Source organism: Micropterus dolomieu, linkage group LG11 (assembly GCF_021292245.1).
Source record: "Micropterus dolomieu isolate WLL.071019.BEF.003 ecotype Adirondacks linkage group LG11, ASM2129224v1, whole genome shotgun sequence".
NCBI lineage: Eukaryota > Metazoa > Chordata > Actinopteri > Centrarchiformes > Centrarchidae > Micropterus > Micropterus dolomieu.
Genome location: NC_060160.1, coordinates 5,267,019 through 5,292,522, shown reverse-complemented (window position 1 = coordinate 5,292,522; position 25,504 = coordinate 5,267,019). Strand labels below are relative to the sequence as shown.

At 39.3% G+C, this 25,504-nt stretch overlaps 1 protein-coding gene across 1 annotated transcript in view; it reads left to right on the top strand.

Annotated features, from left to right (window-relative positions):
* The window catches only part of gfra4a (GDNF family receptor alpha 4a), a 187,664-nt gene extending 162,360 nt beyond the window's left edge, over positions 1 to 25,304 (top strand). The window contains exons 2-8 of the mRNA XM_046063513.1: positions 15 to 296; positions 1,780 to 1,860; positions 6,670 to 7,009; positions 10,019 to 10,128; positions 11,848 to 11,982; positions 21,888 to 22,057; positions 25,127 to 25,304. Coding sequence (XP_045919469.1) covers positions 15 to 296; positions 1,780 to 1,860; positions 6,670 to 7,009; positions 10,019 to 10,128; positions 11,848 to 11,982; positions 21,888 to 22,057; positions 25,127 to 25,273 — 1,265 coding nt within the window. The 3' untranslated portion in view covers positions 25,274 to 25,304. The remainder of the gene's footprint in view (positions 1 to 14; positions 297 to 1,779; positions 1,861 to 6,669; positions 7,010 to 10,018; positions 10,129 to 11,847; positions 11,983 to 21,887; positions 22,058 to 25,126) is intronic.
* The last annotated feature ends 200 nt before the right edge of the window (positions 25,305 to 25,504 follow it).

The following is a 25,504-nucleotide window of genomic DNA, read 5'->3' as shown; positions in this document are numbered from 1 at the left end:
GTCTTGTCTTGCAGGAGTCTCACATATGGCTCTCTCTGTGGGCGAGAGGGACTGCCTGCGTGCCGGAGACACCTGCTCCAGCGACGACACCTGCAGCCCGCGACTGCGCACCCTCAGGCAATGTGTAGCGGGGGACGGCAGCGTGAAGCTGGGGCCTGGGGCACGAAACCAGTGTGAGAATGCCATGACGGCGCTGCTGTCCACTCCTCTGCACGGCTGCCAATGTAAACGAGGCATGAAGAAGGAGAAAAACTGCCTGAGTATCTACTGGAGTCTGCATCAGTCTGTGCTGCACGGTAAGACTGGCAGTAACACACAGAATCTGATGGTTCTGGTCCCTGGAGGTGGGCGGGAGCAGGTTCAGTATGTTATTGAGATTATCAAGTGTGTGTTGCCCATTACACACAAATTAGATGTAAACTGTAAGTTCCAGGCTGGAAATGAAAAGAGTGATTATTTTGTCAAAAATAGTTCAAACTGAGGCTCTGGTTCCTTTTGTTCCACCCACCCTCATTTTATTTTATCACTTTTGTTATTTCCTGCATTAAACCCCATTATTTGTGGTACATTTATATTCAAATGTAGGCATATACTTATATACTAAAACTGACAATGAGTGCAACAGTTGAAGTCTGTTGGCAACAGTGTGAATATACTGCAAGTGAAGTGCAAATAACATGACATTGAGATAATGACTCATAAAAACAAACAGTAAAGCTCAGCTGCCTGAGTTTCATACATCAGCCATCATTGTTTCCTGGCTAGAGTGAGGTACAATACATACACAGGATAGACTACATAATATAAACATATCATTAAAAATGTGTGAAACAACTGAAGCAAACACTCTTTTACACTGGGTAATGTTAACTTTTAGGCTGTTTAAAATAATTTGTCAACCACCGAATATTATCATCTAGATGGCAACAAAATTAGTTTCCATGTAGTTATGACCTGCTTCACATTGTAATATGGCCTTTTAAATGCTCTTGAAACAAGGGTTATGAGTTACAAATGCATTTTTTTATGTTTGGTATACTTTGAAAGGATTCTTAAGACGATTCACTTTACAGTTTTTCAGTAACCTGATGCTGATTTGAGAAGCTTCACATTAAATTGCTGATTGCCAGACTTATTTTACAACATTTTTAGCCTCATATGACCTAATTTTGTTGCTATGTTTGTAATTGTAGTTAATTTAATCAGAGTTTAACTTCCTTTAAGGTAGTGGATAAGTGAGCACCTGCACAAAAATCCCCCAAAATCCCCCAAAGTCGCTGACATAAAGAAAAACAGGTACTGCATTAATAAGTAATTTTGTGTCCCTGTGTTTGTAGAGGGGCCATGTTTGAAAATCTAGTTGAAGGTCTTTTATTATTTTACTGTATATTGTGTTCATATGGTGTACATTTCTAAATAATATTGTGTTTATTCAAATTTCCACAAACAAAATGTCATACTAAAAAACATGGAGGCATGTGATATTATTCCAGCCTTTTATCTATTTATTTTGTTATCTGTTATACTATAGAGACCATGTGTACTAGTAGACACACATTTTGGTAGAGCACTGGTTAGTACTGTGTCCATCTCTGGTCTGCTACTTGACAGGGTACATATGCAAGACTTTGTCTAGAACTCAACTTACTTATGATATACAGTATAGTGAGTCTGTGTGGTACTGTTTTAGGACAAATTCTGCAGTTAAAAAAGAAGAAAATAACATGTTTTTTGATTGTCATCACAACAGGCCCTAATCTCTCTCCTCTGTGCTGGCAGGACTCAGCCTGGTGGAGAGCTACCCGTATGAACCAGAGGAGAGAGGCTCTGACTACGTTCGTCTGGCCTCCATTGCTGCAGGTGACTGGGCAAGCTGCCACTGCTACAAGTGTTTCTTCAATTTCTGCTTTCAGTTACTCTAAATGAGCACTGAAAAAAAGTTTAGATCATCAAAAGCATCGGGTTTTTCCACACAAAGAAACAACTAAGTGGGTCCCAACCAAGTTTCGTATTAAAGAAAGAGTAAATGAAGATGTCATTTTGTGTTATTTTGACGGAACAGACGGGTGGATATGCAGGTGAGTTTACAAAGTGTTTGATTAGTAACAACCCACACCTTGCTTCTGTCTTGCCTCTGAGCCTGTGGGCAAGCCGCAGGGCTAGTATGTGCTGCTGTTAGCCCCTGAGGCACAGATTAATTACCTATTTACTTTAATGCAGCTATAAGCACCAAAACCGGAGGGGAGACAGAGAGTGTGAAGAACAGAAACAAACAAACGGAAATAAGTCATGGCAAGAGGTGAGAGAGGGAAAGAGATGGTGGAAGTGAGAAAAAGAAAATGGAAGACAAACAGCTTTCTTTTTACTCAAGCAACACCACATTTGTTCCTGTTGGAGGTTTGGAAAAAGAGAGAGGCTACACACAAATGAGGAGATACTTTTTTTTTTTCCACTGGAGAGGACATAAAGTCAAGTGTTTTGTTTTGTTTTCTCAGACAGCAATTATACTCTGGATGAGAGAAGCTGAGATAGAGAGTCTGTGAAACTTAAATAATGACTTAAATTAAGTGATTAGTATGGAAAGCATTCATGCATGCCATACAGTATAATGATAAATGTCCTACTTACATACACACAAAAAAAATTTAAACAAGTGGACAATGACAGCTCAAAGGGAGGTCGCTGCTTGCTTTAAACATTTAAATACGGTGTTTATATACATAAAGCAGAAGAAAAATAAGTTAAATGTATTTGTTTAATAAATGACACATTCACTGTATCAGTATTATAAAAGGACACAAAACCAAAAGTGTTGCATTTATAATTGTATAATTTATATCTGTCTGTGATATATGTTGTCATTATATATATATATATATATAAAAATAAATAACAAAATTTATTTGAAAGAGAGAACTAAAGCAAACAGTAAAATTATAAACGATACTGTTGTAAATATCCAAACATCCATCACAGTTCAATTTTGACCTACAGTTATTGTGCCTGTACAGATTTGTTGTGCAATGTGGGATTACAATCAACATGTCAGGAGTGCTTTCTTTAAGTTTTATTTACAAATAAAGAGGTTTAGATAATCTTGCTGTACTGTTATCATGTTTATAGCCTGTTTAAACATCCTACTGCTCACGTTTCTTGCATCTTTAGACTCCAACAGACGTTGCTTTGTTACAACAACATAGTAAGTACAATACTATTATAACGGACAGAAACAATGGCAAAAGCGACATAAATTAGGTCCAAGATCACAGATTAGGGAAATGGGATAAACTCTCCTCACAGTACAGTATGTGTAAATGAGAAGAAATGCATACAAAAAACACAAGTACTCAACTAAACTATTCAGATTTAGTGGATATCACCTTTAACATGCTTGATCATAAATTTTTGTGACCTCATACATAATCTGCTTATTAAAATGACACTACTCATTTTAGGCTGCTTTGAATTACAGCAGCACCAGACCTGCACTGCACAGCCTTCTCGTAAATTTCACTCCTGCGACTCCAAGGGAGGTCAAAGTTGACATCCATGCCATGCATCTCGACAAGTCGACTGCCAAAACAACAAAAATGTGATTAATGGATGTTTTTCCACCCTTATAGCATCTCTCTCTCAAACAGAGTAATGACCCTTTTCAAAGACACAAACCAGAGCCACAGCTTATCATATTCATCATATTTTGAAAAGTATTCAAACAGAGTACTTCACCCTTTACCACTTAATCAACTAACTAATGTGAAGTCAGTGGTATTAAGAAAGTACCTCTCTTTAAAGACATTAGATGTTCTGCACAAAAAAAAAAAAAAGTTTTTAGCTTTTAAAATAAATTTTCTATACTCCAGGCACCTTGGTTGGAAGGCAGATACCAGCAGTTTTGTTTTCTTTGGTCTCAAATGCAACAGGTTGGTCACAAGCATTAATTAAACAAGCACTTCACATCTGAAATGATGCGATAACTATTATGGTAAAGTGTGGAGCTTTTATTTGAGGGTGTTTACATCCAGATTAGGGGAACAGTCTTGCAGCAGCAGTTTTGCTCTGTCATTGTCCTACCACAGAGTGCAAAATTTCAAGAGACTGTATCAAACAGGCTACAGTTTCTACAATACATTGTTCATCCATTATGAGTGTGACCACCCTCAGACTCTCTTAAAGGAATATCCCACTGCAAGTCTATCTTTTGAGTATCAAATACTCACCCTGTATAGGCTTGAAAAGTGTCTCTGAAGGATTTGTCCTTGATAAACATTAGAATAGCGTAGAATCGAATACAACTTTACCGTCCGGCCTGGGCTGGAAAATTGTCTTTGCTGTCACCAGACCTGTAAAAACATCATTATATAAACTTATATAGAAATGTAAAAAAATATAAAAACACCTCCACATCACTACAGTTAATACCCCCTACACACAGTGTACAATTTTCTTTCTATACAGAATGGTGCAAATTAGTGCAGTTTGTTCATTAAATGTATTACAATAGGCATAAAATATCGCTTATTGATCATTCTGTTTGCCAGAGGTAGGGAGCAGCTCAAACTCAGTATGGAGGATGACTGCTATAGGCTACTCCTACCGCTAGGGTAGTTATAATAGATTGCCCTTGCAAATTTTTAGTAGTATTAAAATTTGTGTAGCCACTTCTTTGCTGATGACCAGTGAAATCATTGTGTGTATTGTCACTTTGCCAATAAATTGCTATATACAAATATATATAAACGAACATTGAGGTAGTCTATTTACTTGTTGAGTGTTTTGGAACATACATATTGCAGTGAACTAGAGTTTTCTCTCAGAAGAACTCAGCAAGTCAGTGTTTCTAGTTCAACAAGGAGCTTTATTAGCTTCAGGGCAGAGCATCAGCACAGCAACAGACCATCTTTGCACTCACATCTGAGGATGGGTTGCTAATACCACACACCGCAACACTCACAGTCTAACAATATTAATACTGACTGAAATAACCACAGATGAACTGTAGGAACAGTGGGAACACTTTAGGACAAAATGTTAAACACACCACTAACATTGCAGAGATCAGAGATTGATGTCCATAAAATGTTTTCCAGGTGCATGCTGGTAGACTTCCCACCGCACCTACACACCAGGAAGACACAATATGTGTATGCATGTATATGTATGGTGGGGAGGAGTGGTTTCTTTTTTCAAACCTGTTGTGAGTATGTGATACACAAAATAATAAGAGTTTGTAGCAGTTACCAGATCTATATTGTCAGTTCTTCAACCAAATCCACTGCACTGGTGTTATGGAACCAAAACAACAGAATGCGTCCAAATAGTCACAGACTTCACTATACATTCAAAATTTAAAAATGCAATTATGAATATACAGAACCGGGCCTGCAACTGGAAAACAGGTTAGAGCATGAGTGCATTCAGCCTGGCTGCTGTGAGGAACAGCTCAGGACTGTGGTTGTACCGGGCATCTCTGAGGTGTAAATGTGTGTAAAGCATGAATGTGAAGCAGGGTGTTCCTGGATAAAAGCATGCATGCATGCTCAGCAAGTCTCCTCTGAATAAATAATGGATAAAGAGAAACATAAAAACGTATGTGCATATTATCTTTCCCAAGCATTTGGCCACTGGATGCTATTTCTCATCCAACCCTGCAGTTCTGGTCCTCCTATCCTCATGCTTCGGCTGCTTAGCAGTTAAGGTGGGAATAACCTATGCTTTGTGTTGGTTGTTAGCTTGCTCTCCAAGGCCATTCATATTTTATATGACAGCTTGGTGAGAGCCAAACTCACCAGGAGACACAACTACAGGCAGTTTACAAACTAATGAGCATCACTATCTGCCAGAGGGGTTGAGCGTTGTCATGGCCGTTATTGACTGGGAGGTCACTTGGGGGAAAAAACACACATGATGATGGATTGGGAAATAATGCGGCCAAAAACAGATGGTTATGAAAGGGGCTTTCCCCTGCCTTCACAGAGGTTGCTCATTACCTCGGAAGTCAGAGGGAGGATGGGCACTGACGGAGGATGAGGAGATGGACAATGAGGAAGAATGGATGGAAGAGAAGGGAGAGCAAGCTGAATGGAGTATGGGAAGAAACGGATAGAGTGGGGGGTGATGGCAGCGCTGAGAGTGGCAGGCACCCAGTGAGGGTGGCGAAAGAAACAGGGAGTCAGGTGAGTGAGTGATGGACTCAGATGTAGGGAGGGAGTGCTGGAAAGATGGATAGATGGATGAAGGGGAAGGAACAGTAATTACAGGCCTTGTTGTGCAGTTGAAAAGATAGAGGCGCTGCTTTTTCAGCACTGCCACTCTGCATTAACCCAGCAGAATGAAATATTCAGCCATTAGGCCTCGGCTGAAACGCATCCACTGCCCGGGCTCGTGCAACATTTAAACACCATTCATGTTCTATTCATTACAAGGGGGCCATTATATATAATCATCATTTTGGTTTAGTTTGTACTTCACAATACACATTTCTTTCTCTATTTCTTTACTGTAAATGCAACTCTGCATCTGTGTCTAGAGGTGAGAGTGGCAAGTCAATACAGACTCCAATTAGGCCTTGAAATCATTGGTAAACATTGCCTGGGATTTTATTTTCGAAAACCACACACAAGGATGAAATGCTTTCTGACTTCCATTTGTGTCTTTTTCTCCTCATAGAGTCTGAAGTAACGACGGTGAACCGCTGCCTGGATGCTGCCAAAGCATGTAACATAGATGAGACGTGTCAGAAGCTTCGTACGGAATACGTTTCCTCCTGTATCCAGCCATCAGCTCGCTCTGGGCCATGTAATCGACCAAAGTGCAACAAGGCGCTAAGGAAGTTCTTTGACCGTGTTCCCCCTGACTACACCCATGAGCTGCTATTCTGTCCCTGCACCGACACGGCCTGCGCAGAGCGCCGCCGGCAAACAATTGTGCCGTCGTGCTCATATGAGGACAAGGAGAAGCCCAACTGCCTGGCTCAGCTGCGGAACTGCAAAGCAGACTACGTGTGCAGGTAGGTTATTAGAAATTTTGTTTGTTTGAAATGAAATCCTGCCTGCTGCAAGAACATTTTCCACTTAATTTCCTGAGATCATTCAATTGAAATTATCATTTGCAGCAACTGTGGCTTCTGTTGAAGGATCACAAAGGTATTGTTACATGTTTTAGCTCATTTACACATTACATTAATGCCGAACCTTTTTGAAAACATAGTTATTAGAAATTGGTTAGACATTGTTTTGTGTTCTTGTTTTGTCCAAGTATAGTATAAAATAGAATTCGTGGTGACTTTGCACTCAGATAGGTAAAGTAAGGAAATAGGTTACCCCTTACAACAAATACTGATTGATTTGAAATGTCCTGGTGTGTTCAAGTGCTGCTCTGGAGCTCTGGTGTCCAGATTTAAAGCTGACTCAAAAAAAAGTTGACATTACAGGCGGAAGGTAGACTCCCACATGAATGGAGAAACAAACTTTGATATCAGCTCGTTGAGTTCTTGTGTTTAACTTGTTAGCAAACACCTGCCTGAGGTTACTGACACATCCAACATCTTGTTTGATCTTCCAGCTCTTGAGAAAACTATCTGGGTCTCTTTTTCTTGTTAGATGTTTGACCAGCTTCACCAGCCACTTTTTACTTTTGCTCTCTGTTGTTTCACACTGGAGAAGTATTCTACAAATGACTTGTGCAAGTTTGAGGAGGGTCTGTGAGAGCTGGAGCAACTCAGCCATACAAACTGAAAAAGCCACACAATAAACACAGACCCTTTAAATAACAGGACATTCTTGAATCATCAAAAATAATGCTAAATGGTGCACAATTGAGCTTACACCACACAGCGACGAAATAAGAACATAAAACAGGATAATGCTGCTGTTTCCTGTATTAAAGATGCATTAATAGATTTTTGGCCACTAGTTGACGGACAAAGAAAAGTAGTTATGGGAAATGTGTTAGCATATTGTTGCCTACCTACACATTCAGCATCTTTGCAGTCAACTCCACAAAGTTAGCAACCAGCTGGTCCCTAACATTGTCCGTTTGAACCCGGGCAGGTAGTGTGCAGTCTCTTAATTCGAGCTTTTAATACAAAAAGCAGCTGCCTGTGGCTGGAAATGTGGTTGAACTAAAACAATGACATAAAAGAGGCTAAAAAATCTTTGTTGAGCTGTTGATTCTAGCAAAAATTATCTGTATTAGTGACCATTTGATTTGATGAACATAACAAAAAATACCGATTAACATAATGTAGCTTAGGTGTATGCTCACCTGGGGCTCAGACCTCAGAGTAAAAGGAGAGTCCAAAGCAGATGAAGTTGTTGTAACTTAGCTGTCATGCACAGTTTGCTTTTATTTAACCTCCTTTGTCATAATATATACTCCTCAACAAAATAGCCATTGTTTGTGGACAGGAGAGACAGGAGTCAATGGTATGAATACGTCTCCTGAATAAACTGTGTGAGCTTATTGTCCCGTAAGCAGCTAAGCAAACTAGCTTGCTTGCTGACATTTATTTTTAATGTTAACTTGGATTAAAAAACACAAAGTATGTTGTTGATAGAAAATTGATTACCCATGAAAATCTCCATCTCTACCACTGTTGTTTTCAATATGAAGGGCTTTGTTGACGTGGCAGCCTCACACACTGACTTTCCCTCAGGACAATAAATGGCATTGTGTATCTTGGAAGTTAGGTCTGGTTGGTATGATATGTTCATTTAGATTTAATTAGTCAGCTGTGTTTAATTAATTCAATTGTTATACTCATTAACTGTGTTTAATTAGTTCAATTAAATTCTGCATTCATTTTCTGATGGAAGCAGCCATGTGAAATAATCATTATTAAAGCGGCTTTTATCATTTGGGATTCACACATGACTTTCCTGCCTAAGTGATCAGCAAATATTTATCAATGTGTACAGCCGAGACATTATCAGTATAGGTAAGTAGTTTGCAGAAAACTGACCCTCTGTACTAGTTATCTGAATAAGCATATTTATTCTACTTTAAATCCATATGTGTGTGAGAGACTGAGGAAAATGATTTCATTGAAATTTATATTGATTGTAAACTAACAATGTCTTATGGAGTCATTAACATTCAGAGGGTGTATGCCTCTCTATTTCACTGGAGACTGAAAACATGGAGTTCTCATACCCATCCTGTCAGCCTCCTCTCTGTGACAGCCAATGGTCACCAGCATTTAATCTGGTTCCTCTTCAAATGTCAGGAAGACAAAGGGCTTCATCTGTCACGGCTATCGATCAAGCATTATTCTCCACCGCCGCCCCTATGGATCGAGTATCTCAAGGCCCCTGTGCGGCTCGCCAATTTCGCACTAGTCATCTAGCATTAACTGGCAGTCTACAGAGGGTGCCTTCGCTTAGCGCGTAGCCTATGAGGTTTACGCACATCATTATAATGACATGACAAACGAGGGGAGAGCAGGGAGTTGTGGTGCCCTGAGGGGATCCCGTTGCAAATGCCAGTCGACAGGGGCCGATGATGCGATATGATGGCTGCGATAGCCTTGTGCGATGATGATGATGAGGCTAGATGTCTGGGCGGCTGGCGGGAAAGGTGAAGGGGGGAAGGCAGAGCGGCTGTGGGAGTGAGTATTTGTATGGAAGATCCATATTTGTCTAATCTCCTCACGGCCTGGCCTGCCAGAGAGTGCCTGCAGTATTTAGAGGGCAGAGCCAAGGCCTATCTTTGCCCCTCATTGACTCTTTACAGCTTGGCAGCCTTCCAGCAATACAACCTGCTAGGGATGGGAAAGAAAAAAAGGGGAAGGCGTGTTGTCACCACGGGTGACTGGAGTGGGGGTAAAAGTGCTGCAGAGCAGAAAATCTTGAAGGGTGGAGGGAGATAATATAGGAGTATAGGTAGGTAGATGAGCATTGTGGTTTTCAGATCCACATTCTGTCATTGAGAGAAAACACTAGTGCCACCCCTCAGTGATACAATGTGTGCTGCAGCCAAGCACGAGTAAATGATGGATGGCATGTTATTGCTCCCACAGGTCTCGCTGGGCACAGTTCCAGTATGATTGCCAACCTTCCGAGCAGAGCGCCAGTGGCTGCAAGCAGGAGACTTACGCAGCATGTCTACTTGCGTACACCGGGCTGATAGGTAAGAACTAAATCTTTTCGTGCCAGCTCCGGCTCACCCACTTTCTGTGATGGATCAGTAACAAAAAGGTTTTAGAGGGAGGAAGGCGGAGAGCAGACAAGTGCACTGAACAGGACTCAAAAGAATGAATCAAAGATTGTGATGAGAAGCGCGGGTTCAACGATCGATGGAGTGCTGATTAATGTGGCTGCAGCATGCCCGGCCAAGTCGTTGACATTATAAGTAGTGCAATTACAACTATTGACCGCTGTTTTGAGAGAATTATCCCTGATGTGACGATGAGTGGGAGCGGGCAGAGGCGTAGAACACAGCTTATTGTAGTTTAGATAAAACCCTAACAAAAGATCACATAATGCACAAAAGGTTGTTAAAAACCACTCAGTCTAAACATGTCATTGTGGGACAACAATGCTTTACTGAACTGCTGCTAAGAGAGGGAGTTAAAGTTGTTTAGTTTGGGAGGGACTGAAGGAGACAGATGTAGGAAGACAGAGACAGAAAGCTTTGCAGCAGTGATTGTCCATTCTAGACAACTGAAGTAGAAGTGAGACGCTGAGGTGTTGTTGTTTGGAAGTCTGGGACCCAGAAAATCGATGGAGGTAAATCAGAACTTTTTCACCACACTGCCTCAAAGTGCAGCAATTCTATTTCCCACCTCCTTTTAAAAATACAAGCTACAAGGCTATATTACCCTTACCCCGGAGAATGTCTACCCAATCATTTCCTGCTGAAAAGCCCCAAAAGCCGAAAAGAACAAAAAGAATCTGCCTGGTCTTTGCACTGCAGGCCACTTTACTTATCAAAGTCCAACAAACTGCCTGACAAGGTGGATATGCATGTTAATAAGTCAGAAAATTAAAAGAAAAAGCTGAAAAACTGCACTGTACTTTGATTTTACCTATTGTAGCATCAGACTCACAGAGATCAAGAGGAGGATGTTGTATAAGCAAGTGTCTCTTTTTATATATATTTAAAACAAGTGCATCCTCAAATAACTGCCTCTCACATAGATCAGTGTATTTTTAGCAAATGTTAGCTGGTTTGATTCACATATACACATAGTACAACTTTGTTGGCTCAGTAATGTCAGGCTCAGTCAGCAAGCGAGATTGAAACAGCCAACATTTGATCACCAGGCTGCCTGCTTAACTAACCTGCCAGTCTGTGTCTCTATTCTACTCCCTCCACTTTCATCTATTCTTTCTAAATTCCTCTCACTTTCTCTGTCAGTGAATACATTTACATGCACACTTAATAAGTCAGTCTTAACCTGATTAGGGCAATGCTGTGATGATGGAAATTGCCATGTAAACTCCTTTATTTGATTATCGTAATCAGGGTAAGGTCATAATCAGGGTAAGCATAACAACATTAAATCAGCCTGAATTCTGCTCCTATGTTCAATTTGTTGGAACATTAAACTCCTCAGTCAGATAGTTATTTGCCTTTCCTCTAAAACTGCCATTTTTATGAGGCCTTAACAAAAAAACATAACTCAAAATGGCACTCTGCAGCAGTTGGAATAGCTTGAATGACAAAAGACACCAAGAAAAGTTAGATGTTCAGTTCAGCTAAATAAAATAAATACTTCTTTATTCATGTTATCTGATGTTCATATTCAATCATTGTGTTGTAAACCTAATGTGAGAAGTTGTATTATTTCTGTATGCCTGTAAACATACAGAAATGTGTTGTTTCCCCCTCTCCTCCCCTCTACAGGAAGCACAATAACTCCCAACTACCTTGACAACTCCACATCCAACGTGGGACCCTGGTGCTCCTGTGCAGCGAGCGGCAACCACAGGGAACAATGCAATGACTTCCTCACTTTTTTCCACGACAACGTCTGCCTGAGTGAGTAACAGAGCTACAGAGACAGACCTCTAGCTACATAGTGACAATAACAACCTAGACAAAGAACCAGGCCGAGTGTAAGAATGAACAAAGTTACTTACTGTAACACAAACGGGAGTCAGCCTAAACCCAGTTAATGAACATTTTTACTTTTGCTGCTCTCAGATTTCCATCTGAAGGTCTATTTTGTTGTTCATTTTGTGCGCAGATGAACAAAAAAAACACAACTTACAGACACTCAAACTTCATTAGCAGGGCTAGCTACCATTGAGGACCCAAACATAGTTTCCCCACAGTTTCTGGGAATGCCCTGAAGAGGAGTTTAGATTTATATATATTTCTATTATTATCTGATTGTGATTACTTATATTTGACTGTTTTAGGCAAAACTAAAATAATAAAAATAAAACTTGAGTTAGATGAGAATATTGATACCACTCATGTCTGTGCTTTAGATTAGATTAGTTTAGCTATCTTAGATTAGTTTAGTATAAACACTAGAAAAGGGAGGAAACAGGTAGCCTATATCTGTCCAAAGTTTTAATGACTAAGCATACAATGTACTGTATGTACAGTTACCTTGTTAACTTTACAAACAGCCAGTTTAGTTTACCTTGTGAGCATTAGAATTGCTTTTAACAAAACCAGACTAGCTGTCTCCTCCTGCTAAACTGCTAAGTTAAGCCTACCGGCTCCAGCTCTGTAGTTTAACACACAGACATGAGAGTGGTATCTTCTCATCTAACTCTTGGCTAGAAAGCAATTTTTTATTGTAATGATTAATTCAACATAAATCCTACCTACTGTCCTGTGTATCAGGATGAAACACAGGGAAATTGACAACAAAGTCCTTCCCACCCAGTCTAACTGAGATGTCTTTTTTCAGTCTCCTTGGAGAGTGATGGCACTGTACTGTGCCATCACTCTCCAATCACTCTTTTTAGCTTTACTGTATCACTGACACATCAGTGATACAGTAAAGCACTCAGTCACTCCCTCTCAATGTGTTTCTTTGCACCAAAATGACTTGCTGACAAACAACCCCCTGACTAATGACAGCAGTGACAGACCAGTGACATTGATATAACAGTACAGCTGGTGGTCCACAGTAATGGGTTACAACATATAATATTTGTTTGTTTATATAATACTGGGAAATTTATCACTGCAATTTACAATTTACGATAATAGAAATGTGTCTTTTTTTTTCGTGGCAGCACAAAGACATCAGTGAGCGATAAACTGCAAATATGTGATGTTACATAAGGATTATCCACCAATCCTCTTGTTTTCTTTTACCTTTTGTTGTAGCTTTGATTCATCCAACAAAAAAACAGCTATGATGACAGGAGATCATCCCTCTGAATGAGTGATAGCACCAGTGACATTAGAATGACACCAATGACGGAGTAATACAAACTGTGGCTGCTGTTGTCACAGCAGACACTGGAGTTTATCCTGGGTTATAATTTTCTTCTAACAACAAAAGAAGACAAGTTCTTACAAAGCTGTCGGCATGATTAAGAACACCAGTGACAGACCAATGACACCAGTGACAGTACAAAGCAAACTGCAGCTGCTGTCATGTGGTGACAAAACAGAATGTCAGTGATTGTTAAGTTCATAGAAGCCAATGTTTTAGTTCAATTATGACAATACCAACAAAGTATCTTCTCATCAGACATCACAAAAGCCCAATTCCACACGTGACTAGACCATCTCCCCCACTGCTGCTCACATCTCAAGTGTGAAATTAACAGTAACGCTTGAGATTACAAGCTACAAATTAAATTACTCATTAAACCCATACTATTCTTTATGCTATATGATGTCCAATAAACCACAATACGGTTTCTGAATAGAAGTATATACATTCAGAAACTTAATTGTTTATGATATGAGAGGACATAAAAACTGGTCTAGGTCCCTGTCCAACATCAGCTTTGATAGTCAGATGGATCCTATAAAGGACCCCACAACGACATTATTGTCCTTCGGTATTCTATCATAATTTTAAAATCATACACGTAATAATTTTATAGCTATAAAGATTTGTCCGTCTACCCAGGACAAGCAACAATAATACCATATTAAATAATGATGACTGAGGAAAATTTTGTAATTTGTAATGTAACAATGTAATTCCCCAAAGTACAATTTTAGTATCATAATGATTTTAATAATTAAATTTTATAATAAATGATACTATTACCACTTCATTGCAATATCAGCACTGTTACCCAATTTTACCAAGCCTTCCTTTGTTACAAAGTAATAAAATGACTATGCCCTGTAATTATTAAATAGGCATTATATATTAAATAGTTTATATTAAATAATTTATTTAAGTCTCCATTAAACACAACTTATTCCCTAACATCTTTGCTTCTTCCCTTGTACTTATGTAATTTTCCTAGTATAGGCATTCATTAAGTATTTTATTGACATCCCATATTAAACTGCTAAATAATTAAAATGTAATTTGCAGGCAGTAGTCTAAAGTACATATGTATATAAATGCTAATATTTATTATAAGTTAACACAAGTTTAATATTTAACAAGCTGGAGCTGTGAAGAAGGAGACTGAACACTGAATAGTTTAGTAAAAAGTAGAAGTCTGCGTAAAGTAATCAAAAACGTTAATTACAAAGTTACCATATTGATCACAAATGAGAAGCAAAATGTATTTAATGTGGTTGTAAAACAACAAACAATTCTGAACAAAATGGCTGCTTTGAAACAGACTGCTTAAAGATGCTACCAGGGCACAACGGAAACATGATTCAGCCACATCCGGTGGACATTCTAGGTTTCAGAGCAGAGGACTATTTATCCGTTCCAAAAACCAGTTTAGAACAGCTTTTGCATTTTATGTTGTTATGGTACACACTTTGTATACAAAATATGTGTGTATATGAAAGCAGAAAAAGATACAGTTTACCAGCTTGGTGGTTAATCCAGAAATAAGCGTAATAATCCAGTAAGAAACAGCAAGTCCTCACATCAAAGATGGAGACAGAAGCATAAAAAACACCATCTGGAGGACTACCATCAATAAAAGAGACAATCTAAAGGATGAAAAAGAAGAAAAAAAGAAGAAAATTTCAATATTACTCATTAGAAACATTATATTCTTCTACAGTGACAAAACTCTCTGTACAGTAAAACACTTGTATTAATTGTGCTTCAAAAAGGAATCACCACTTGACGTTCTGTAATGAGCTTTAATGAATTAGTCAGTGATTTTAACTTGAAAATGCAGATTCCCAAACAACAGAGCAGCAATCCCTCACAAAAAGTTCTTGGTTTACCAGAAACCTTTGCATCTTTGATTGACAGAGCAGGATGTTATTTTCTAAAATTTATTAAAAACCTACCAGCTGATCCATTTTCAAAGAATAGTTACCACCTGACGTGCATCGCTCAATGAGATAATGACATTTGTTATTGCTTCAGTTCTCTAATTAACCAATCCTGGATAGCATATAAAATGTACATTGTCCTTTAGGGAGTTGAACCTCCCAGTGTAATCACATGTGTTTTTCAACTGGTTGATGGATGTCTTGTTTTTCACTGAAACTCCTCATGTGCATCCTGCAGCCAGGACTCAGACTTCCCAAGGCAGCTCCTGTGTGCTGTTTACTGTAAGCTCCTTAGAGTCCCAGAAAAACAAACCTCAGACTGACTGGCCTCATTTCCCTCCGTATGAGCAGAAAAACGCTCCTCTCCTTCTGCCTGAGCAAATGGCTGAGGCCAAACAGCACATACAGTACGTGATAATAAGGATGAACAAGTTTCTAATGGGAAAGGCGATTCATGGACCAGTGGTGCACATCGTGCTCTCATCTCATTTGGAGTTGAGTCTCGTTTGCCAGGCAGGACACGGTTCTATTTTGGGGAGAAAGTGTGGATAATGATTTGGCAAGGATTGTTTGGATTCGAGCCAATAATTGGGAAAATTAATCCACTCTAGGAGCGCTCTTGAATGTTTTTCTTTCTCTTCCATGTTACTCATGTAATCTCAGTGTACAGAGAATAATGTGCTATTCATTTTGAATAGAGCCAAAAGACTCTCCTCTCCTTTGGTAATGGTTCTGTTTCACAACTGGACAGCATGATGGTCAATTAACTAAATCCTCTAAATCCTTTGGTGCTTATGTCTTTTTGTGACTGAATTCAGCGTTATTTTGCACGCAGGGCCCCCCTGTGCTGTTGTGCAGGGGCCTGCTTGCTGAGACAGGACTTCAGATGGCCTTTGATGACTTTGTAATTGAACGTAATTTGGTTTCCTGCCTCCAAACTAATGAGGTGGACAGAGAGAATAGTGGCAGGGAAGAATACAGTCGTTTGCAGATAAGGGAGGGGAAAAACTGCTGAAAAAATCCCTTTTCTGGAGTGAGCGCGCTCAGGTTTTAAAAACAGCTGTCACCCTCCCTTACCTCCTCATCACAGCGATAATAACCACATCACTATGCAAAACAGCAACTCCGGACTTTTTCGTTCTCTGAAAGCTGAGTGTGTCACGGAAAAACTGAGAGGACAGATGGAGGTGAAGCTCATTTATTTCTGCAATTATTTTAATTTTTGTGGAAGTTAAATTGGTAGTGTAACAGGGAAAAGTGAGGGTAACCAGCAATATGTCAGGAAGGTTGACGACAGGATGGGGGTGTGCACGGGATGTGCTCTGCAGTGTGGCTTTGGGGAACCTATAAAGTCAGTAAAAATAAAAAAGAGAACCCTCAGGGAGAAACTTAAAAGTCAAAGAGATGCGAGATGGCGGTGCTTAAACAGCCGTGTCCAAACATTTACAAAGGAACTGTCACAACAGCTTACCACTGAAGATATCAATTGGCACTTCATCTCTGCATGACGGCGGGTGGTGAGGCACAGTGGCGAGCAGCTGGAGTTGCACCCCTTGCTTCTTTCATCCGTCAGCCTGCCAGGGGATTGCTGCACACAGCCAAGCGCTAACTGCACACTTTGAGCGCGCCGGCACACTTTCCCACCTGTCCTACCAACGCTAATGGCCCACAGCACCATTAGCTGGTCCACAGCGTTGTCTGCAAGGTGCTGATGTATACACACCATCAGCTGGGCTCAATATGTTTCCCTCACAATTGACTTGTTGTTGTTGTTGTGTTGCAACTTGCAGATTCCCTCATTAGCTGCAGAGCTGGCTACGAGTGCACGGAAGTTACCCATCCACCACCTCTATCTCTGTCTAGTAGTTGATGCTCAGTGTTGCACCAATGGAGGGAGTCGAGTGGAGGCTCTACATTGATTGCTGCAGAATTTTGTTTGCAAAAGCAAACTGCCTCAGGAGGATGGATCAATTTGTTATGATCCTGTGAGAAATCAAAGTGTGTGTGTCACACCTCAATACTCCACTGCAGGCTTTCAAATCCCATGACCAGTAAGTCGCTTCTGAAATCTGAGGGTTTTAGCCAGGAACAGATGGAATAATGGTGTGAGTTTCATTTCTAAGCACCCTCATCCATCTTACAATATAAGCTGGAGATATTAATTGATGAATCTCTCATTCATGTCTTCATTTGAGCATATTTTAATTGAAGTGACTTTCATGCAAATGTAATTGCTGCCGAGTAGCACATTAGCTGAATGAAAATGAATGCTTATAGAATATTAATTCATTATATGATCATAAGTCATTCTGGTTGTGGTAAATCCAAGAACTGGATGTAATGGGTGGCCTTTGGGGTGTAGAAAAACTATATAAATCCACCAGACTGTAAATTATACATAGTACAGAATGTACATACTATAATATTCCCCCAGTCACAGTCTACTTACTGTAAACGGGCCTTTAAATATTCACCATGATCATTATATCACACCATTACAGACAACTCAAAGATGAGAAACTGAAAGGGCTGACTGACGTTTTGAATCCACTTTTGGGGAGTCCACTGTCACTTTTATTTTATTTTTTGAAAATTGGAGTTACAATTGTACGACTTTTTCTGCAACATCCCACTTTTCCGTGTCAACACAAAAGTATTTTTTTACAAAAGTAAAAAAAAGAAGGGTGACAAAAAGGATTTGGCCATCCAAAGAATTGAGGCTTATAGCTCACACTCCCTGAATCATCTCTTTTATACACTTGTTTTCAGCGCTGACAACAAGTGCATATGCCATATCTATTTCGGTCAGGTGAAGATTCAAACCCAAAACACATAGGGAGCATCTGTGTATTTAATTGAATTAAACCAAACTTGAACATCTGTTCCTTTCGCACCTGTGGAAAAAAAAGATCTCTAAAGATTCACATTCCTCCAGTCATCATTGTAAACATGCAACTGTTTCAACAACTTAACAACAATGAATAATATTTCATAGTTTATGTAAATACACAGGCCTAGCATCCTAGAACAAGTACATACAGCTCTTTAGCTTCTAAATGTTCCACTATGGGCAATAGCTAGTCACTAACTTTGTCTGTCTGCCATTTGGTGCTGGGGAGTTAACGTATAGAAGGTTTATCCAAGCTTGATGTTGAAAATGGCTACCTCCTGCTGCTAGAAAGCTTATCAGCACAGCTAATAAGACGGGCTGAAAAACAAAACAACATCCTTAAAGTGTCTGTAATCGATATGTATATTTATATTAATGGACCAAATGACTAATGTAGATGGATTCACTTGTTGTGATGAACTCACGAGAATGATCACAAGATTTTTTTTGTTTCCCTCAGTTCTACAGAACTTAATTGCTTGTTTCAGCTTATTATTTAGCTGTCCAAACCGCAATTTTATAGTCAGCGCTCTCATAGGTTTGTTGTTTGGGTGCAGCAAGCAGCTGTTTTCAACAAACGACTGAAAACCCATTGTATATCACCTGCTCAGCACTAAACGACCGGCAATGTTAGCAAGTGGCTGCTGAACATAGCTGAGCATCCAGCAGCTAAAGAATTAAACCAACAGTAAATGCAGGACTGACATTCATCAGCTGACTGGATGCATGACTCCAAGTGAACGCTAATGTCGCTCCATATCTGCTAGATGTGTAAGTAGGTGACTGTGTGCTAACAAGTTTGCCATATTGACTTGATGATAGTATGTCATCGTTGTGTTAACAGCTTGGTTCTGTTGTACACAAGTGGCACATTTAAATATTAATAAGTTATTTTATAAAGTGTTTAAAATGTGATGTTAATATAAATCATTAGCCTGAAGAGTTGCCCTCTTCATTGTTAAATTATTTTTAAATTAGTATTACTGATTAATTAAAATGTAAGCAGATTTTTTACATTGTTGTTGGTGCAGTGGAGCAGTTAAGACTTTTGGGGCAGAGGGGAGAAGAAGGGGGAGAGAAGGGAAAGTGTTCAGCATCCTACAGCTGTCACACAAGTGTAGTGGAGTAAAAATAAAGTAACACCAAATGGAAATACTCAAGTACTGAAGTACAGTACTTGACTAAAGCTTGATAGCAGCAATGACACTTTGAAACGTTCCTTTAATCGATGACATTTTTCGTCATAAACAGTATAAACATGAGTGAGGGTAGATAGTGTACTCTAGCATTTGCATTGCCTTTAAGTGTTACCATCTAATACATCATCTCCATCAAACAAGCTCTTAAGTTTTAAACTAAAACATGATGGTACAGTTAGAATTTAAATTAAATCTGCTATAGAAAGTGTTTTGAACTGACAGCAGAAAGATAGGTTGTGATTTTACAACATATTGCACGTAGCAGCAGCAGGAGATGATATAATTTTCATTGTGCGGCTTGTTTGGAACATAATTGGTCACTGCTGTTGCTGGGTGGCAAATGGAAATCTATTCAACTTCACCATCGTTTGGTGATTGGATATTACGACTTAGCTGTTGTACTGCTGTAACTGTCAGTGTTTGTGTTTTTAATTATTTCAACTATTTATTTCTTTACACTTTCCCCACCCTTTCATAAATGTATTGTGTAAGTCACATTATAGGTCTGTCCTTAATAAATAATTGCGCAGTCAGTTTTTTTTTTTTTTGAAATCCCTCTGGTGAACTCACTCATTTCTAATGATGAAGCATTAGCATTTCATAATATCATTCATTCCCCCTTTTCACTTCTGTTACTACAGTAGAGGACTTTTCACAGATATTGGAGGTTTGTGTGGTGGGTCTCCACTGTCTGTGACACTTTGTGGTACTCATATTTTACTAAAGAGAGAATTCTGCCAGGTTGAGAGGGTCTGAGTGTATGTCCTTGGTTTTCACTGAGTGAATGAAAGCACCGGAAAATATGAAAATCCTACAGCATAATTCATATAATTTTGACCTTATTTTAAAATCAATCATCATGCATAAACTCAAACATTGCTTGTATAATTTGCATCTAGATTATAAATTGCACAAGGCATGAATTTAAACAAAGTATGAAGTACCTTCAGTTCCAGGACTATATGCATCATGAGGTGTTTTGATCAAATTCTCACTGCCCTGTTAGCTAAGGCTACTCAGTTGGTTAATGGGATTGATTGAAGGACTGTGGGTTCTTACTGTAATGTATAAAGACATACATACATATACATACAGCACAGCCCAGATAACAAGAAAAATAACTGCATTTCCTCAATGTTCTCTCAATAATGTCAGCTCTCACACACATACTCGTGTTGATCAAATTAGGCTCCTAGTGGGGTCTGATTACATTTGACAAAATGCTTTGTAATTTCTTAAACTACACTATAATTCATTCACACCACACCATAATGGTGTGCGTGAGAGTCTAATTTATAGCCTAAAAAAACTACAGCTATATTCTTTTGACAACAACGCATTACATTTACATAGACTTTCCTATGTTCGTAAGTGAATAGTGAGTGGGACGCTGAATTTGGATGCAGCCTTTGTGTTGATAACCAGCAGGAAGGTCAGAACTGAGTCAAATTGACTCAGTGTCTGGTAGATTTTCACCTATCTCTTCATGCTACCCAACATTTATTTAGGTAAGCCAGTCAGCAAGCCTGCTGACCAGGAATAGATTCAAAAAAGTACCTCGCTGCTGTTCATTATTGTTCATTATTTTATTTTATGACCAGAGTTCACCTTTTCCCATTCAAATGTCATTTTATTGCGGTTAAGTGAACTTGTATTATACTTGACTTACAACAGCTCTTGCCTCGGAGATTTCTGCAATCAAAAACGACGCTTTAATTAATCTGCCACTGACTGAGACACTCTTATATACACAACATCCCTTCTCTGCTGTGTAATGTCAGACGGTAGTTTTCCAGACTGCAGACTACAGTATTTTTTGCCTTAAGAATAACGTATTCTAAGTTATTCCCCAGGCATATGAATAACATATGTTACACATTTTAGGCAGTTTCCTACACTGGTGGCCCAGAAAGGCACCAAGAAGACATAAATATGAACTTGCATTATTCAGAAATCTGTGGATGGTGCATTTGCTGCTGTTTCAGGGACAGTTAGTATTTATATCTCTAACGGCCGATGCATCACTTCCCGTGAATAGAAAAGTGTACATAGTTCAATTTTCAGTTTTGGTAAATAAATCAAATCATGGTGGCCTCTTGTCTGTTTCAGTATCACTCACTGATATTGGCTGACAGCGCCTGTATTTTTATTCAAACATTTTGCCAAATGCAGTTTGAAATCCATGTGTCCGACCAACGAGAAAGCAGTCACTGATGACTCGCCCTGAAAGGCTGAGTTGTCATCAGATGCTCTGGCCCCATCGTAATTACAGTCCCCCAGTACACTTTTATAAAGTGACCAATCACAATACAAAGAGCCGTGCAGGGGGTTGGGGGAGCAAAAGTAAACTAGAGGTGATGTGAAAATCCTCAGATGACGAGAATGTTGTCAATGTATTAAATTGCTTGTCAAGTCATTTTGATCACAACGTCTCTGCTGCTCTTGTGTTCTAGAAAATGCCATCCTCGCGTTTGGGAACGGATCAGATGTGAAAATGGGCGCTAGCCAGCCCGGGATGCCCAGTCCAGCCACGGACAACCAGAGCCCGCATTTGGCTACCACTGCCCCGGGCGTCTCCATGGAAACAGAGCAGAACATTTTGAGAGCACAGATACCTACTCAGGTGAGACGAGACGGAAGACTGAAAATGTGAAGTACAACCTTCTCCAAACAGAGAGGCACTAATGGAGACGGCCTCGCTCAGAATTGGGTCTCACTACTGCAGATAACTCTGAGTGTTTGCTTTATTCTGCAAGGAGCTGTAGACGGGTGGGATTTACATTATCTGCATAATTCAGGCTGCGTCAGGTAAAGTAGATCACATAAAAACCGAGAGGAGAAGGCGGTGTCCATTTGCTACCATATGCAAAAATTGACTTAAACCAGCTTATTTGAGGGTCCAGGTTCTAGGTGTACGATGTTTGCATTATGTAATTTAAGTTGTTTAAATCTTTACATTTATACAGCAGATGCTTTCATACAAAGCAACAATCCAAGCCAAAGTAGATCAAGGTGAAGCCTTCAATGCTCAGATTTAAAGAAATCCCAAAATGCAATGCTTTGGCATGCTGCTAATATGAAAGCCATGTTAATTATAATTATGCGATACTACTGTTGTCAGTCAGGAGAAAAAATAATGACAATTTCTCAGTGTCAGTTTCCTTCTCATTAGAGTTGGACAGATTTTTGGAAAAAATGTGGCAGCAGAATTATTATATTATAATAATTATCATAAGGGTAACACACTGCAATTTCTATTCGTATATGTTCCGACGTAAACTTAAAAGTTAGTATTGGTTGATAAAATCAATACATACACCAGGTGCTACTGCTCACTACAGACTAGAGTGTTTATCATGTAGAGAACTGAAGTGAGTGAATGAAGGTAGCTTTATGATTGAATGTACCGTTATTGATCCCATTGGGATCATTAGATCTCTGCGGCAATAAAAAGAAACAACACGCAAAGTAGAGCATAAAACAAACAACATAATGAGAATTAAAGAGTCAAGACAATTAAAACAAGCAGCAAAACTGAATGTAAACAAAAGTGTGTTATATAAGCTTGTGCTATTGATAGTTTAAAGACATTAGCTTACTTTACTGGAGAGGAAAAAACAGAATGACTATAGATGAGAAACCTTTTGATGACAGTTCCATATAAATGTTACTTGCACCCTGATTGCAAATGTAAACACACATAAAATAAGCAATATACTGCATTTAAAAGACATGCCATCACATGTAAAAACATAAAAAAGTAAAGTAAGCAAATGTGTACATAATTATAAAGTGGAGTCATTCTGAAAGTCTGTCAGTGGTCTCTGAGTAGTTTTATTGTTATTACACATCTCTAAGTGTAAACATATAAAACATTTCTCTTCTTCAAGTGTCTCATATTTATAACTGCTTCATCAACAAGATAAAAAGGTTCTGTAAACATCATTAATGTAGCCCATACAATTAAGTAGTAAAGTAAACAACAGTTAAAGTCTGTTGAACATAAATTTTAATGTGGACAGCCTGTTTTAAACATACACACAGTATTTCAGATTTTAATAAGGAGGAGAAATTCATGAATAATATAATTCACTTCAGGCTAAGGAAATTTGTTCCATGCATTTGGCTCATAATGGGAACCCTGCAAAAAATGTTGTAGATAACATAATTGACAATCTGCCAACAGATATAAATAAACTTCACAAGCTAAATGTATAACTGGGCCACTTACTTATTTCCAGAGGGAAAGCTAAAGAAAAGGGCCAAAAGCCCAAATTACATATTCTTGCCTCGGGTCCTCTGAGCTCCTCGTCCCACGCAGGATTGTTTCAACTGTTTGTATCATCCTCTGACTGCATTAGACTTAATAATAAAGGTACAGAGATAAAGTAAACAGGGAAATGACACTTTGCTGAACATGGACATTTTGTCACGTGATAGTCGGGTATCAATAAAAAGAGTCACTGATTTGACACCAGTCAGAGTTAATTAAATCCGTATATTAGCTCTGAACAGCTTCCTCGGACTCATCAGACATATGACTCTTCAACCAGCATCCCATCACATTTAAATAACTGTCTGATAAGTGGACAAACATTAAATTAACACTGGAAATGTTGCTCTGCATTTCAATCGGATCCGACTTTATCACAACAGCATGTACATGAATAGGAGAGACATGCTAACTTACCTTTAGTTTACGAACGTTCAAAGTAAACTCCTCTTAGTTGTAACGAGTTGCTAACAGCTTGTTTATTGGAGCTGTGACCTCTAATGGCTGTTTGACGGCCAGAAAGGAGGACATTGGGTGACATATTATAAAGAATGAAAATTTCTGTGTGAGTGGTGGTCAAGTTATTTAGAGCATTACTGACTTACGTACTTTAACCCACACCAAAATGTTTTCCTATACCTAACCAAACTGCGATCATTTCACAATGTCAATGTCATGTTTCACATGTGTTTAACGTCATGTGACTTACGTAACGTAGTTAAGGTCTGGTACGCCTGTTGCTCGACTGGTACGGGACACACTCAAATGACAAACCACCTTTTGTCATTTACAAATCAGAAAAATGTTAGTTGCTAACAACTTCTTTCTCACCTTTTTCAATTTTCTTACAAATGCTCTTTTATTATTACAAATTTCAATAAAAACCTTTTAACACATTTTAATTTCCTTCTCCCATAAGGCATTAGATGAGGTGGTTTTGAGATAGAGATATATGTATACACGATTTTTTCCCATAGTCCAGTGCCACAAACCTCTCTAAATCTACGAGACAGAAACAGGCAGAGTTGAGGGTATAAATCTGAAGGGTTAAGAGTTTCCATGTAAAGGATGTAGAGAGAAGAAGGGAATAAACTAGAGATGGAGCTCCACTGATTGAAGAGTTTATTCTGAATATGTTCACAGCAAAAATATCTCTCGCTGTGAAATTGCATCTGGCTGATAAGCGGCAATGTCCTCACCATCACCTGTCTTATTTTTCAACTGTGGATGGAAAATTTGGCCATTATACTCATATAGTTGCTCATAAAAACTCTACTCCCAGATCAGTTTTCTTTTTTTTACCCCTCGCTGCTTCTGCTGAAAAGATGTTTTTCGGGTTCGAATCTGGAGGCTGCTGAGTTTATTTTATTATTCTACCAAAAACAAATCTAATCGCAACACTTCATCGTTTTCTTTTAGGTAAACGAGAACGACAGATTGTGGGGCGATGAGGGAGACTCCACTCTTCCCTCCCCGGGGCTGTCGGACCGCGGAGCCGAGCCCCTCAGCCTGTCCCTGCTGCTCGGCCTCGGTTGGCTGCTCTTGCTGCTGCTCTCTGACCAATAAGAGGCCCCGCTCACCTGGCCTCCACGGACAAAACTGCAGACCGGGGGGGGAGGGGGGGGGTAGGGTGGCTGGGTGTGAAAGAGAGAGAGAGAGAGAGAGAGAGCGCCATTTCTGTGTGTCAGATGGCGGTGGGGGAAAGGGTTGACTCTGTCCTGCCCTGCTCCCCTCTCCCTCTCTGTCACAAAAATCACACTTAATCTCTTTTTGTGAATCATGACCCAGAGCAGATGT